General features: G+C 39.3%; 1 protein-coding gene across 1 annotated transcript in view; it reads right to left on the reverse strand.

The window, feature by feature from the left end:
- LOC141984480 (protein eyes shut homolog) overlaps positions 1–15904 on the reverse strand; it is a 461568-nt gene that overhangs the window by 57971 nt on the left and 387693 nt on the right. The window contains exon 10 of the mRNA XM_074947560.1: positions 3790–3943. Coding sequence (XP_074803661.1) covers positions 3790–3943 — 154 coding nt within the window. The remainder of the gene's footprint in view (positions 1–3789; positions 3944–15904) is intronic.

A 15904-nucleotide genomic window follows, 5' to 3' on the forward strand; every position in this document is an offset into this window, starting at 1 on the left:
TTGCCAGCCCTAGTAGATTATTCTTTCACTTTAGCCAAGTGTCTGAGTGGTTACAGGGTCTCACCAGGGCTAGTCCCTACAGGACCTCGCAGCTGAAGCACCTTCAGCACTTGCCTTCAAGTCACAGTACACCCCTTGCATAACTTCTATCATAGAGATTTGGGATATTCCAGCACCGAGCAGCTATAATAATTACACTGGTGGTAGATGTGGGATTCAAATTAGCAGATTTGGATGGCAGCATTTAGTGGGCGGGCACCATAGGTAAGAGGGTTATATGGGCAGAAATGAACAACCAGATGACAAAAGTAAACCTTTGAGCCCTGAGAGTAGAAATAGACAAGTCAGAACAGGCAGTGAGATGCAGTGCATCTTCGTTCCTGGGGCTTATCCTGGGAATGGCCAGGGCTGGGCCACCTGAATCAACCATTTTGAAAAAGTTGCCCAAATAAATGACTGGATAAGGCCACCAAGCTGGATTTTCTTGGCTTGCTGCTCCAAGACTAAGCCCAGAAGATGTTTGAAGGATTGACACGTGATACCCAGGAGGAGTATGCCTCTGCCAAAGATGTCCTACAATTGTCCCTGGACTGAACCACAAACCCCAAGTTGAAATGAGCAGCCTTTGAGAACTGGAGACAAGAAAAAGCAGAATCTGTCAGCGATTCTCCAGCACGTGGCCACCAAGTTATTCCCAGACTGAATGCAGGATTTACTGACCAGTGATGAACTTGTGACCCAGGCAGCTGGGAGAGAGATTCGGATAGTTCTTCAGAAGAAGAAACTTGAAGGTCTGGAAGAGGTCATCAGGATTGCTGCAGAAATAGAACTAGCCATAGAGGCTGCAGAAGAAGGGAATTCAGCTTCCAGGGCATGAATACAGCAGGCTTATCTAGCAGTCAGTGCTTCTGCAGGAAAGACATGGAGCTCAGACCTCCAAAAACTGATTGAGAGCATGAGAGAAATGCAGAGTGATATGAACAAGCTCACAGCAGAAAGGAAGCCTAAAGAAAAACAGGGACATAGAAAGGAACTGAACCCCAATCAACAGCCGTCCAATAGGAAGGACTGGAAAGTTCTACTGTATTGGAGATGTGGTGGCACAAGCCATTTCCAATGGAATGCCCAGAGCAGGGTAGCTCTTAGAGGGAGGGAAACTATCAAGAGCAGGGGCCAATGGCCTGTCTACAGACTAGCAAACCCCAAACAAGAGATTAGAGTGGCCTGTGAGATTGGGTCAAAAATACTACATCATGGCTGAGATCAATAGACACCCACATAAAATTCTTGTAGATGCTGGGGTACATGTACAGGTTTCCACTGCACACTCTTGAGTGTGGGAAAGAGCCACCCAGGGAGACCACAGGATGTTGAGGCCTTTCAATGAGTGGTTCAGGTTGCAAACCAAACTCATCTGAAGATGATAGGAATATGGCAAACAACTATTACTCTGAGCACTCTCCATTTTACCTGTGAACTCCTGGTAGCAGAAGCAGCCTCCCAGAAAGTCCTAATTGGGACTGATTTTCTCAGACTGTATGAGGCCAACCTAAGCTTTAAGAGATGCCTTTATATCAGTTGTGGGCAACCTGCGGCCCGCGGGCTGCATGCCGCCCACCAGGGTAATCTGATTGCAGGCCGCAAGACATTTTGATGACATTGACCATCGGCAGGCATGGCCCCCCCGGAGCTCCCAGGGGCCTGTGATTCGCCGTTCCCAGCCAATGGGAGTTGCAGGAAACAGCTGCCAGCACGTCCCTGCAGCCTGCCACTTCCCGCAGCTCTCATTGGCCCGGAACAGCCAATGGGCAGAGCAACAAGAATAATAAAAGGTTTAGAAAGCAGAACCTATGAGGAAAGGTTAAAAAATTGGGCATGTTTAGTCTTGAGAAAAGAAGACTGAGGGGACACCCAATAACAGTCTTCATATATGTTAAGGGCTTTTATAAAGAGGATGGTGATCGATTGCTCCCCATGTCCAGTAATGGACAAGACATAAACAGCTTAATATTCAGCAAAAGGAGATTTAAGTTAGATATTAAGGAAAAAAAAATTCTAACTATAAGAATAGTTAAGCACAGCAATAGGCTTCTAAGGAGACCTGTGGAATCCCTTTCACTGGAGATTTTAAGTACAGGTTAGACAAACTTCTGTCAGATGTAGTCAGGTATACTTGGTCCTGCTTCTGTGCAGGGGGTTGGGCTAGATGATATCTTGAGATCTCTTCCAGCACTACATTTCTATGATTGTGAAGAAAATCTAAAAATCACTGGATACACAACTTTTTTCTTCTGATGTTAGGACTTAAAGTAAATAAACAAAAACAAACTATGTTCTCTGGGTTTTAGTGGGATATTTGTAATCTCCATCATGCAACTTCTCCCAACTGTAACTATGTCCCTGTCTGAATCTCTGAATCATAAGAAAGAAAGAAAGAAAGAAAGAAAGAAAGAAAGAAAGAAAGAAAGAAAGAAAGAAAGAAAGAAAGAAAGAAAGAAAGAAAGAAAGAAGATTTCTATCACAGCACAGCCTCCTAACAGAGTTAAGGTCCAGAAAAATAACCACTATTCATACCATTTTATTAACTATGTGATAAGGTAAAACAATGGTTGAACTGTTGAAATATCTTTTATTTTTATTGTAATATTCATCACAATTAATACATTAATGTGGATGGGATAAGTACTTCTAAAAGATTTCTACTGTAATTTAGTATTAACTATTCAACCCATTATTTTACTGTTACCAACATGAGTTAAGTATGACATTCACATCATTATTTTCTCATTTTTCCCTACTATCACATGCAAGCTATCATGGCTGGAAAAGGATGTGTCAATCTGTTCACTGGGTACAGAACTTAATACAGATTCTAACATTATCATTTGATTGTTATAAATGTTCTTGATACTCTGTATATGTCTCTTAAAAATCCACACATATACCAGTAGGAATTAGTCACTTTTATACACTATGCTTGCATTGCATTTGCAATTAAAGTTAGTTATAACATAGTTTACTGCTTCTGCTTTATATTATGATGACATTGTGGTAACACGGAATTACTCAGATTTAGCCTAATCAGTAAATCTGTTGTTCATTTGGTGCTAGAAGCATGGTGAAAAACATCTGATTTATTCTAAATGTTTATCAGATATGATGAGCAATTCATTTTAAGCTCCTTAATATTATGCTTAAATTAATTACCCTAGTTTTCTGATTGGCCTAATTTTTACATATAAAACTGCCTGGATCTCAGTACATTCAGATTGGTTCATACATTTTCCAATGGAGTAGATTAATCTGTGTGAACCACAATTCAGCTGATACCAAACACACTAAATTGTCAAACAATCTTCCAGCATACACATACAGATTTTTTCTTTCCAAAATATGACTCTTTTACTGACATTAAGGTAGCCTGAGGAAAGCGTTATCATTAGATAATAGCTTGGCTGTGGATTTAAGATATTTAGTCATGGATCATGTGTTATGTCCAACGATGCTCTTGGGATAGGATTATCATTATCAAATGTTAAACACACACAACCCTTTCATGTCTTATTGCTTGTCCAGCATCTGATTCTGAAAAAAAGAAATACTTTAAGGCTGTTTAAGAAATGTGTCAAAAGAACACTTTACTGTGCTCCGCTGAGAATCATGTTTCACTTTTATGTTCAATACATTTTTAGAAACTTTCTGTTGCATGTATATCTGTTGCTACTTTTAACTACAAATGGATGAATTGTGTTGAGTATCTCTATGAAATGTGTTATGGCAAGTTCTTACCTTATTGTGATAGATAAGAGTACATCTTTGCTAACTGATTGATTGACGGACACAGCCAGAATGTTTTGTGAGTTGCCACACCCAAATCGAACTGTTGGTCTTCCTTCTTCCAGATACAGATGAAGAAACTGTTCTCCAAAATTCTTTTCACTGGCTTTGAAGACACAAATTACAAACATTACTTACTATCATGTTAGAAAAAGATCTTTAGAAAACAATCCATACTCTAGGAACAGCAAAAAAAAACATAACCAAAAAGAATTTCAGCTAGTTAATATTGTACCCGATCATTCTACAGCAACGAATGATAACCTATATCTTATCCAGCATCTGTGTTACAATGCAGTATCTTTTATTAGTATATACAATTCTGCTTGAGTGATTGTGACAACAGAATTAATTTTTGGATCAACAGCGATATAAAAATCTTCAACTTGAAAGACAAGATTTCAGTATTAGTTCCGTAGCTCTTCAATTGTACAATGCTTATATACACTTACTTTAACTGACGATATCACCCTTCTACACCCAACAGTATAAATTAGGTAATGTGGTTAATGATGATGGTAATAAAGCAAATAAATCACAAATACTTTAAAAAAATTTCCATCAGTTTTCCTGCTGGTTTTCTTTCTACTGAGTTCTGCCATACTTTTGAATTTAAGACGCATAAAAGATTTTTTCTTGTCTCCGGGGAATGTCAATGACAAGGATTATAAATAACGGACCTTTGTTCAGGGAGATCTTGGTGGATCAGTAATTGCCTGGACCACTACTGGTAGTTGGAATATTGATTATCATGCTTATTGCCAAAACCAGCCAAGTCAGTAGGCCTTTAATGGACCTGTGCAACAGCCTTAGCATAACTAAGCCAGAAGGGAAGGGGGTTTTGAGTGACCACAAGAAAAGGGTCTTTTCCTGCGTCCTTCCTGATAAGATCTCTGTTGAAATTGCTCAGGAATGTGTTTTTAAAAAACAGGAAGCCTACCTATATTTGCCCTCTGGGATGTGTTTGTCAGGAACCTCAAGCATGCGGACTTTGAAAAAACACATCTGTCTAATGGTCTGTGAAACCTCTTGCTTAACCTTTGAAATTGCTTGTTTAACAAGTTTTTTTGATTGAGATGTTATTGTACTAACACAGTAAATAAGGGGGGAGAAGTCTGGGCTAGTTGGATCATTTCGTGGACACATCTGAGGGTCCTCAATGGCAGACGGGCAATAGGATGTCTCTCGCTGTACCACTCGAAAACCGTTCCAGACTTTGGTAATTATTGAGGGTTGCGATGTTATTAGTAACCTGTTGCGGATGTGTGTAAGAGCTTCAGACTAGCTTTAAGTAAGAGCACTCTTGTGTTATACTGCTTGTGTCGGTTGGCCGTGTCCCTATTGATTTATTTCCTGTCACTGCCTTGCCAAGAGTAAAAGTTACCAAGAGTTTTGGGTTCATAAAACCCCAAATAACACTTTTCCCATGACCTCACATCGTCTTCCCAGCCTTCTCGGGTAGACCATTTGACTGATTAAGGGGGAAGGCAGATAAGCTGTTATCACTGAAGTGATCCAGGCTTAAAATAAATGCTCTAGAAGATGAAGACACAGTTTTCCAACTTTATTTGCTTTTTTAAGTATTATGCTGCCACCGTTGAGACTTTTATCCATAGGCTGTTGTCTGTTAAAGCAAAGATTGCTCCACACAAGAGTGAACCATTTTGAGTTTCAAATATTTCCTCAGATTTATATTTTTATATTTAACCATGTTTTCCTCAGTAGCATGAGAAAGGGTTTTTTCCTCAATGATAAACTTGTAAAATGTTAAGAAGATTGTTACATTATTTCACACTTTAACTGAGCTCAATAAAGTAGCCAACCAAGTCTCTTCATTCAGCAACATATGATCATAAATTTATTATTTTCTTTCTAGCTAGAAATCATAGGAGTTTTAGGTCGTCTTTCAACCTTACTCAAAAATCACTTTTTGGAATTTAGAAATTACTGTGTGACCGAGCTTTAAACAGGAGGCCATGATTTGTACCCCCAGCCTAGCAGACATATTCATGGCAGTTAGGGCCACACTTTGCTCTTGGATGAACATACATATCTTTTAAAAAAAAAATGGAAGTAGTAATGCAAGTCACGAATACTATCTCAGTCCACATATACATACCACAACGTGCAATGAACATGAATAAAAAGGAGTATATATCTGTCCCCAAAATAAAAAAAAAAGACAAAACTATGGGAAGTTTTAGGAAAAACACCCTTTACTTAAAAACAAATCAAAAGTAGTTTAATTGCCACAGGCTGAGGTCTGGATTGGGGTCAGTTCCAGTGGGAAAACCATTCCTTACTCCCAATCTTGTCCACAGCTAGGCCTTTCCTTCCCTCAGGGAGGTCTGCAGAGTATCGCCCACTCACAGAGCAATCAATGGGCTCAGAGAGGGAAAAAAAATCTACATATTGTTCATTCCCAGGCTCTCCTATACAATAGGGTACTAAAGGGCTGGAAGGCACTGAAGCTAGCTCTAGGCTCACAGAAGGAAGTCCTTTTGTAAAGGGGAATCTCAACTTTCATTAAAAATATAAGGATGACATTTCTCAGTTGTGCCCAATAAGCACATAGGAGGAAGGTAGGGGGAAATAAACGGCTCTTGACTCTCTGGTCCTGACTCCCCATCATAATTTAGAGTAGCCATAGGTCATGGCAGAAGGAAACTCTTTCTATGCTCCCTTTCACCTGACAATGCTCCTGTGCCAGGAGTGGAATAGGAACTGTGCAGCACCACACCACCTATGGATTCCCCCCAGTCCCAGGGGCATCTGTTCATCAACCTTAACTGAGGATTAGGCCTGCTAGGGAGATAAACGCAAAGTGGACTTATCAGCCCCAAGAATGTTGGTTTTAAATGTCTAAACTTTTTGCTTGTAAAGGAATGTAAACCAATCACTAGGGCAGAAATGGGTAAGCAGCCTGGATTCCACTTCTGGAAAGGAAAGAGATATCTAAAGATCCCACCACTTCTCATACACAGAGCTTTTATGTAAAATGATTAATTCAAGTTGGTGAAGTATCCCCAAAAGTAGGGGGTGTAACTTCTTTTCTGACACTCTCCAAAATAGATAGGTCAGCCTTGCACACAGTGGTAATATAATGGTGGTCAGAAATTGGTAATACTTAGGTTGGAGAGGGGCAGCAAAAAATTGATTTGCAGGCCCATCCAAAAGCCCTTACACCAAATTTACTATTTAAAATGTCAAGTTCTTCCTAAAGATAGAATGGAGCCAGCTACTGCACACTCTGGCAGCTGTAATACCACAGTGCAACTGCCATTGCAGGGTCCAAAGTTACTGTTGGAAGGAGGAATTCTTTTCCATTTACCACTTGGAGTGATGTGTAACCCACACACCTCCTGGGTGTGGTGCTCTGTCCCATCCAGTGGCACTGAGACCACTTAGAGAGAGAGAGATTAATGAGTCTGCTCTACACCCTTAGCTAATAGTCATATGGCTTTCAGCTCATGCAGTCGAGGCTCATGCACTAAGCTCCAGAGGCCTCAGATTCAATTCTGCCTGCCAATGACCTGCGGCTGTTGGCATTACAGATGCACTACACAAGCCCTGGCATCTGTCCCTCCCTGCTGCTAAGAGGACTCCAACAATGCATGTTAGGGGGCTTATTCCTTCACCCACTCACTTCCCTGGTCCTTCTCGCATGAACAGAGAGCAACAATACCTGAAGTCCAAAGGTGCAAACAATTCGATGTTTATTGGGGTGAACTTCCAGCAAGCATGATTCCAGTTTCCTTCCTTAGTATCCTCCTTCCCAGCTCTGACACCACAGAGCCTTACACCTGTGTCCCTGTTCCCATTCCTGCCCTTAGCCAAACATTATTCCAATTTCCTTACTCCCATTCCCTGTTCCCATTTCCCCCTTTAGCAAAACATGGTTCCAATTTCCTTACCCTCATTCCCTGTTCCCATTTCCCCCTTTACACACACCCACCCCCTCCCACCAAGGCCCACTCACTTCCTCATTGACTACAGATTATATAGTAAAACTTCAGTTCTGCTTAGCTATACCTTAACCAATCATTTTCCTGAAATTTAACTAACCAATCCTAACATATTGTAACATGATTATGTAACCAATTATATCCCACCACCTTAATTAGTTTACACCCAGCAAAATTAATTATACAGCAGACAGGAACAATCACAGAACCAGACAGAGATTATACAGACAAACAATAGCAAAGTGGGAACTATAATGACAAAACAATACAGAAGTGAGGATTTCACATCCCAGTATTGATAAGTGAGTTCTTGCCAGACAGGATGCTGTTTCCTTTTACATTTTCTAGGCACTTCCCTTTCTCTGGAGGTGATAGGCATTATAAGGACAGGATTGTATTCCTAACAGCCCAATAGCACCTTCTTTCAATGTGACTAGTTTGGAATGTGAGGATGTGACCGGTCGCTTCCTAGCTTATGGCTGCCTCTGCTGCTTAGCCAAAGGCCTTAGCCTAAGAACAGGGCCTCAAACTGTCACAGTAAGAGAAGGCCCTTACACCAGCAGACAGTGATTTTGATTCTTTCTTTCTTTTATACTTCTAGAACTAGCGAAGTGATAAGAATACCCCTAAATTCTTAAAGTACAGACCTTTACAGACAGGCCTGAATATCTATATCCTAACAATGCACAAAAAGGTGGACTCAATCTGCTGCTCTGCTGAGCCCTGCAGGAGCCAGTCTCTCTTCCTTTAGTGACTGCTTAGCCCAGAATTCAAAAAGCCCATACTTGGAGGGAGCCTGAAGCCCTTTATACCCTCTGTAGGTCCACCACTATGAGCCTATATGAGAAAAATAAAGCGTGAGAAGTATGATCAATCAAGAGGGTTAGAGATGGATTTGAATAGGGGTGAAATCATTATGGATTTTGGAGTGGGAGGAATATGTTAATGATGCATTTTAAGGGAGGAGGAAAAGAGCATGTAACCATTAGCTTTCTTTGCGGGGCAGGTGGGGAGGAGAGAGGATTTTGTCCAAAGAATGTAATATAAATTGCTGAATGCTGAGGTAACCCCTTGTATGATTTGTGACAGCACATTACTACTTCTGGTAAATATAATCAGTCTTTTCCTCTCACCAAAGGAAAAATGGTCTCCCCACCTCTCAGCCTTCATGAATACAACTCCCTTTATACCTAGAAAACAAAAATTCTTCATTCAGAATCAGCCCACCTCTTACAGGGAGTCTCCTCCACCTTCTGATTCTCAGTTTACAGCTGGAGGGCCTCTATTTGGCATGTGTTGCAAGTCAAGCCAAATGAAATCTCTGCCTCCAGGGTAGTAGGTGCTTTCCTAGCGTGGTGTTTCCACAGTCGATCACAGATCCTTATTGAGATGCTTATATGCTTAGCTCAATATTGTGTTTCTGTGAGATCTAGTTAACTTAGAAAGCTGACTTAAATTGTTTAGATCTTATGCCTTTGGCTTTTATGTTCTCTTTTGCTAAAAAGCTTTTGACAGTTAAAACTCGAGATGCTAAATATTAGAAAATGTTAAGACTGTAGTTAAATACTTATTTGATTTATTTTTCTGTTTAGCACAAGTTACTCAGTTTTATTAAGCATCTTCTATGTAAAACTGAAGTTAACGTTAAACTTGTAATTAGGGCTGATTGAATAATATTTATGGAATAATCTTTTCAACATTTGCCATATGTTTAGAATAAATTAGACACATTTTCTTTTAATTGTTCACTCAGCCTACAGAGCAGGGAGAATAAGTTAAGGAAATAATTGTAAATGTTTTAGAAAATATTGTCATTTGCCAAATAAAATAGTCAGTGAATCATTATTTGACCAACTTTAAATGTAAAGACTTGGCACATATTAAAATATAATAATGAGTCTTAGCATAAATGACAGCTAAGATCTGTGAAGTATCTGTTTTAATGGGGAGCACAAAGGATGTAATTTTTTTTAAAGGATCATTTGTAATGGTATTTTTATGCTGCATTGTGGTTAAAACATCCCAATTAGTTTTGACAGTTAGACATAATTTACTCATTATGCACACACTATGAAATCAATAGGAATGAAATAAAAGTTTTCAAAATGCTTATTTCATTCTTAATGCTTCAAACAAATGATAGTTAATTAGTATTACCACAATGAGAATTCCCTGGATCTTTACACTTGATGGACCAAGGGCATATTTAAATGTGAAATTGCTCATGAACCACCAGCAATATAGAATCATAGAATCATAAATTTTAAGGTCAGAAGGAACCATTATGATCATCTAGTCTGACCTCCTGCACAATGCAGACCACAGAATCTCACCCACCAACTCCTGTAACAAACCCCTAACTTATGTCTGAGCTATTGAAGTCCTCAAATCGTGGTTTAAAGACTTCAAGGTGCAAAGACTCCTCCAGCAAGTGACCCGTGCCCCACGCTGCAGAGGAAGACGAAAAACCCCCATGGCCTCTGCCAATCTTCCCTGGAGGAAAATTCCTTCACGACCCCAAATATGGTGATCAGCTAAACCCTGAGCACGTGGGCAAGGCTCACCAGCCAGACACCCAGGAAAGAATTCTCTGTAGTAACTCAGATCCCACCCCATCTAACATCCCATCATATTGGGCATATCACCGCTATTAGTCAAAGATCAATTAATTGCCAGAATTAGGCTATCCCATCATATCATTTCCTCCATAAAAATATCAAGCTTAGTCTTGAAGCCAGATATGTCTTTTGCCCCCACTGCTTCCCTTGGAAGGCTGTTTCAGAACTTCATTCCTCTGATGATTAGAAACCTTCGTCTAATTTCAAGTCTAAACTTCCTGATGGCCAGTTTATATCCATTTGTTCTTATATCCACATAAATAATTCTTCTCCCTCCGTGGTATTTATCCCTCTGATATATTTATAGATAGCAATCATATCTCCTCTCAGCCTTCTTTTGGTTAGGCTAAACAAGCCAAGCTCTTTGAGTCTCCTTTCATAAGACAGGTTTTCCATTCCTCAGATCATCCTAGTAGCCCTTCTCTGTACCTGTTCCAGTTTGAATTCATCCTTCTTAAACATGGGAGACCGGAACTGCACACAATATTCCAGATGAGGTCTCACTAGTGCCTTGTATAACAGTACTAACACCTCCTTATCTCTACTGGAAATACCTCGCCTGATGCATCCCAAGACTGCACTAGCTTTTTTCATGGCCATATCACATTGGCGGCTCATAGTCGTCCTGTGATCAACCAATACTCCGAGGTCCTTCTCTTCCTCTGTTACTTCCAAGTGATGTGTCCCCAGTTTATAAGAAAAATTCTTGTTATTAATCCCTAAATGCATGTCCTTGTACTTTTCACTATTAAATTTCATCCTATTACTATTATTCCAGTTTACAAGGTCATCCAGATCTTCATGTATGATATCTTGGTCCTTCTCTGTATTGGCAATACCTCTCAGCTTTGTATCACCCGCAAACTTTATTAGCACATTCCTGCTTTTTGTGCCAAGGTCAGTAATAAAAAGATTAAATAAGATTGGTCCCAAAACCGATACTTGAGGAACTCCACTAGTAACCTCCTTCCAGTCTGACAGTTCACCTTTCAGGGTGACCCGCTGTAGTCTCCCCTTTAACCAGTTCCTTATCCACCTTTCAATTTTCATATTGATCCCCATCTTTTCCAATTTAGCTAATAATTCTCCATGTGGAACAATATCAAATGCCTTACTGAAATTGAGGTAAATTAGATCCACTGCATTCCCTTTGTCTAAAAAATCTGTTACCGTCTCAAAGAAGGAGATCAGGTTGGTTTGACACGATCTACCTTTTGTAAAGCCATGTTGTATTTTGTCCCAATTACCATTGACCGCAATGTCCTTAACTACTTTCTCCTTCAAATTTTTTCCAAGACCTTGTATACTACAGATGTTAAACTAACAGGCCTGTAGTTACCCGGATTGCTTGTTTTACCTTTCTTAAAAATAGGAACTATTTTATCAATTCTCCAGTCATATAGTACAACCCCTTAGTTTACAGATTGATTAAAAATTCTTGCTAATGGGCTTGCAATTTCACGTGTCAGTTCCTTTAATATTCTTGGATGAAGATTATCCGGGCCCCCCAATTTAGTCCCATTAAGCGGTTTGAGTTTGGCTTCTACCTTGAATATGGTAATATCTACCTCCATATCCTCATTCTCATTTGTCATCCTACCATTATCCCTAAGCTCCTCAATAAAGACTGAGGAAAAATATTGTTTCGCTATTGGGCCATACCTAGATTATCCTTAACCTCCACTCCATTCTCAGTGTTAAGCAGTTCCACTTCTTCTTTCTTTGTTTTCTTCTTATTTAGATGGCTATAGAACCTTTTACTATTGCTTTTAATTCTCTTTGCAAGGTCCAACTCTACATGGCTTTTGGCCTTTCTCACATGTTCTGACCTCGGTAAGGTAGCTTTCCTTGCTAATCCCTCCGATCTTCCACTCCTTTTAGGCTTTCTGCTTTTTCTTAATTACCTCTCTGAGATGCTGGCTCATTCAGCTTGGTCTACAACTCCTGCCTATGAATTTTTTCCCTTTTCTTGGGATGCAGGCTTCCTTTATTCATGGTGGATGTGAAAACTACTATAATGTTCTTAGTCCATTAGTTGGTACCAGTTGTATTCCTTTTAAATATATATTTAAAACATCAGAGAAAAGATCTCATTACTATGTAGCTGTGTGCAAGTACTTCTGTGCTTACATTAAAATAGAAGATGGCCACTAGTCTATTAGAAGTGATGGGCAAACCAATCTTTCCTGAATAAGATTCTTGTTCCTCAAGGCTATGTAGTAATTTTCTATTAATTATGTATACCCTCTCTCCCCATATTTATAATGGCCAATCTATTCTTTTGCCAGACTCTGTAAACAACAACCAATTAGTTCTTAGGACTTGTTACTCACAACTAACTGACAAAATCTTTGTTAATAAACTCTCTAAATATGCTTTTGAACAACAATTTGGTGAGTAAAGTGACCTAATTTAGTTAATTGTACTCATAATTTGCCTTCCAGTCAATAATGTTAGCCTTTAAGCAACAAAAGTTGGGTTGAAAATGTTTTTTTTTATGTCCATTAAAATGACAAGTTAGACTAATTTTCTTGTAGGTATGACTATTAATTCTTATATTAACAGCTGAAATAATAAAGCATTAAAACAACCAGCCACCCCTTTCCAATGTTTTTTGTTTCTGTTGAGGTTATTGTTTGGGAAGGATAGATGTGAATGATAGGGCAAATGGCCTAGACTACTTGGTTAATCACAGCTGACTGGAACACTTGGTGATGATGTTTGCAAGGGTTAGTTCTTTTTTGTTTTCCCTTTTGATTGTCACCTAAAAATTGTTCTTAGGCATTCTGATTCCACTCCATGTGTATATTAAAAACCTCTCTTCTGAGATTTCCCAGCATAGTTAAATGTTTTGCTAATTATGGCGTAGAAGAAGAGTTATGGTATCAATCTAGTAAAATCAGGCATGTTTGTAAAATTACTTAGTTGTTAGCAGAGTGGCCAAAGAGAGTTCTGAATATGTGTAATTATCTTCCAATAAAATACATATGAACCGACATGATCTGTTTTTAATATACTCTTAAAATAACGTGCTATATAAGGAAGAGGGATTTTGGTCTTAAGTGCAAAACTCAATGAATCCTTAACTATGTGGTTACTATGGATGCAATTATAATAAAACAAATTTAAATCTTATTCACACCTCTACAGTTAGTGAATCCAGGAACCCACTACTATGTGCTTATATTGGGTTTGAGCTTTAAAATCCAATTAACTCTGTCTTCGTCCTCCCCACCAACTTGCTCCTTTCATTTTTTTCTTCCCCCAGTCTCCCTTCCTCTTGCCTCTTCCCTCCCTGTCCCTTGCTTTACTTTTTCTATGGGTCCTCAAGAGAATCTGCTGCTGCCAGTCCCCTTCTGTTCAGCTGTTTGATGGTAGCGCAGCTTCAGAGAACAAGAAATGGAAGCAGGAGCTGCACTATCACTAAACAGAACACCACTGGCATTAGCAGCTTCTTTTAAGAAGCCCTTAAAGGGAAAAAGAGAAGAAACGGGGAGCAAGGGGCAAAGAAGGGGGGGGAGGAGGGAAGAGGGATGAAGGAGGGCACGTAGGGAGCATAAAAACCTCACACATCACACACACAATAGTGTGTTTATCTGATACAACTACATAGAGCTGGATGTCTGCACACAGGATTTATAAATTACAAAATTCTGGATGCTATATATAAAACCAAATCCTGTTTACCAATTTACAGATTATAAACCCACAGGAATTGAAACTTTTTTTTATTAAAAGCTTTTATTGGATTTTAGATAAGTCCCAAGAGAGGCTGCAGCTCTCTGGAAGGAAGGGAAAAACTGACAGGAGGAAAGAGGAGAGAAGATAAGAAGAAATGAAAAAGGAGGGAGTGGCTTAGGGGATGTTTGATGAATAATAAGCATGTAAAGTGGAAGTGTGACAAAAAAATATGGTACATAATACCATCTCATTCATCATTTGGCATGGAATAAAAAGTGGGTGAATACCTGGTTCTTTGAAGTTAAATGGGAGTTTTGCACCTTGTAGGTTTTCATACTGTTCAAGTCTGTTAAGTCTTTTGTATGCCTTTTCCAACAGCAGTCAAATTTCAAAATTCATAAATCCATTAATCCATCTATTCATTGTGATGCTGATGCTTTCCTTGTCTATAATACTATTTTTAAGACAGTGGCACAGAGAAGCTAATGTTTGTGACAGTTGGTTACATCCACAGACCCTGAAATTCTCAGAGCATGAACAGCTGTAGTGTGATGGGATGATCACTTGGAGAGCAAGGGAAATCCAGAAACACATCCTTTCCCACAACATACATAGCACTGTCTCTTTCAGGCCTGACAGTGCCAGGAAGTACCAGTGGCCTATACCTCAGTCTTATAAATTCTGGTTGGAGATTCATGGAGGTTGAACAGTATTTTATGTTCTATATGTCTAGGACAGAGGTAAGGGGATTCTTCTACTGTTAAGGCTAATTCTAGTCCATTTTAGATTACAAGATGAAGTTCCGTGCCTGATAGGGTTTAAAGGCTCATTGTTGACCTTCTTGACATTCATAAAATAATTCATAATGAAGAGTAGATGGCAGAGGCAAGTCTTTGCAATGAACCCAATTTTTAAGAAGGTTCATAAAGTGGGAAGATCTAAGACTTCAAAGGCCAGATCCAAAATCCGCTGAAGTCAGTAGTAGTCTTCCCATTGGCTTCAATAGGCTTTGGGAATCAGGCCCTAAATGCATTATTGGGGCCTCACTTTGTATGCAGCCAAAAAACAACAGAGTTCCACTCGGACTATTTTTGTCCAAAAATCAAACATTAAACATATATATTCATACTTTATTGGGATTTTAAGACTATCTGTACCACAGCAGAATGCAGAAGGTCAGAACCTTATGATTTCTTCCTGGAGGTCTCAAAAATGCTTGAGTTCCTCGGTGTCTTAATGGATCATATCACGCCTATACCAATATACAAAGCAGTGAGACAGACCCCTTCAAAGCACATTACAATACATTCAATAAAGGTCTTCTCAGAGCCATGGAGAGATTGTATAAAATTTGTACAATGAAATTTTCAATGTATCAACTAGAAATTTGTATTCCTTCATGTACTGCTAATGCAGCCTTTGGTCCTTAGAAGCTGCTCATGATTTATGCTAAGCAAGCAAATAATATTAAAAATGAGAAAAGTACACAAATAATGTATTTTTCCATTTTGTTTCTATTAGAGGGATTTATGGTGCCTTGAAGTTTCTTCCCTCTTTAGGAATTAACTATTACTGCTTGTTCCTTCCATTGAAGGATGTCCAGATCAGTGGATACATATGTATAAGAAAAAAAGGAAGTTATTTTCTACTTTGTACATTACCACTTGTAAAATGAAGTCGATACTGGATTTTCATTGTACCAGACTTATTCATCTGGGCCAGAAGAACCTCCCCATCAAAAGGGAAGGGGGAATTGAGGCAGCCCTCATGCTCTTTGTAGGTGTAGATGCTGCTCGCTCGCTG

Source organism: Natator depressus, chromosome 3 (assembly GCF_965152275.1).
Source record: "Natator depressus isolate rNatDep1 chromosome 3, rNatDep2.hap1, whole genome shotgun sequence".
Classification (NCBI taxonomy): Eukaryota; Metazoa; Chordata; order Testudines; family Cheloniidae; genus Natator; species Natator depressus.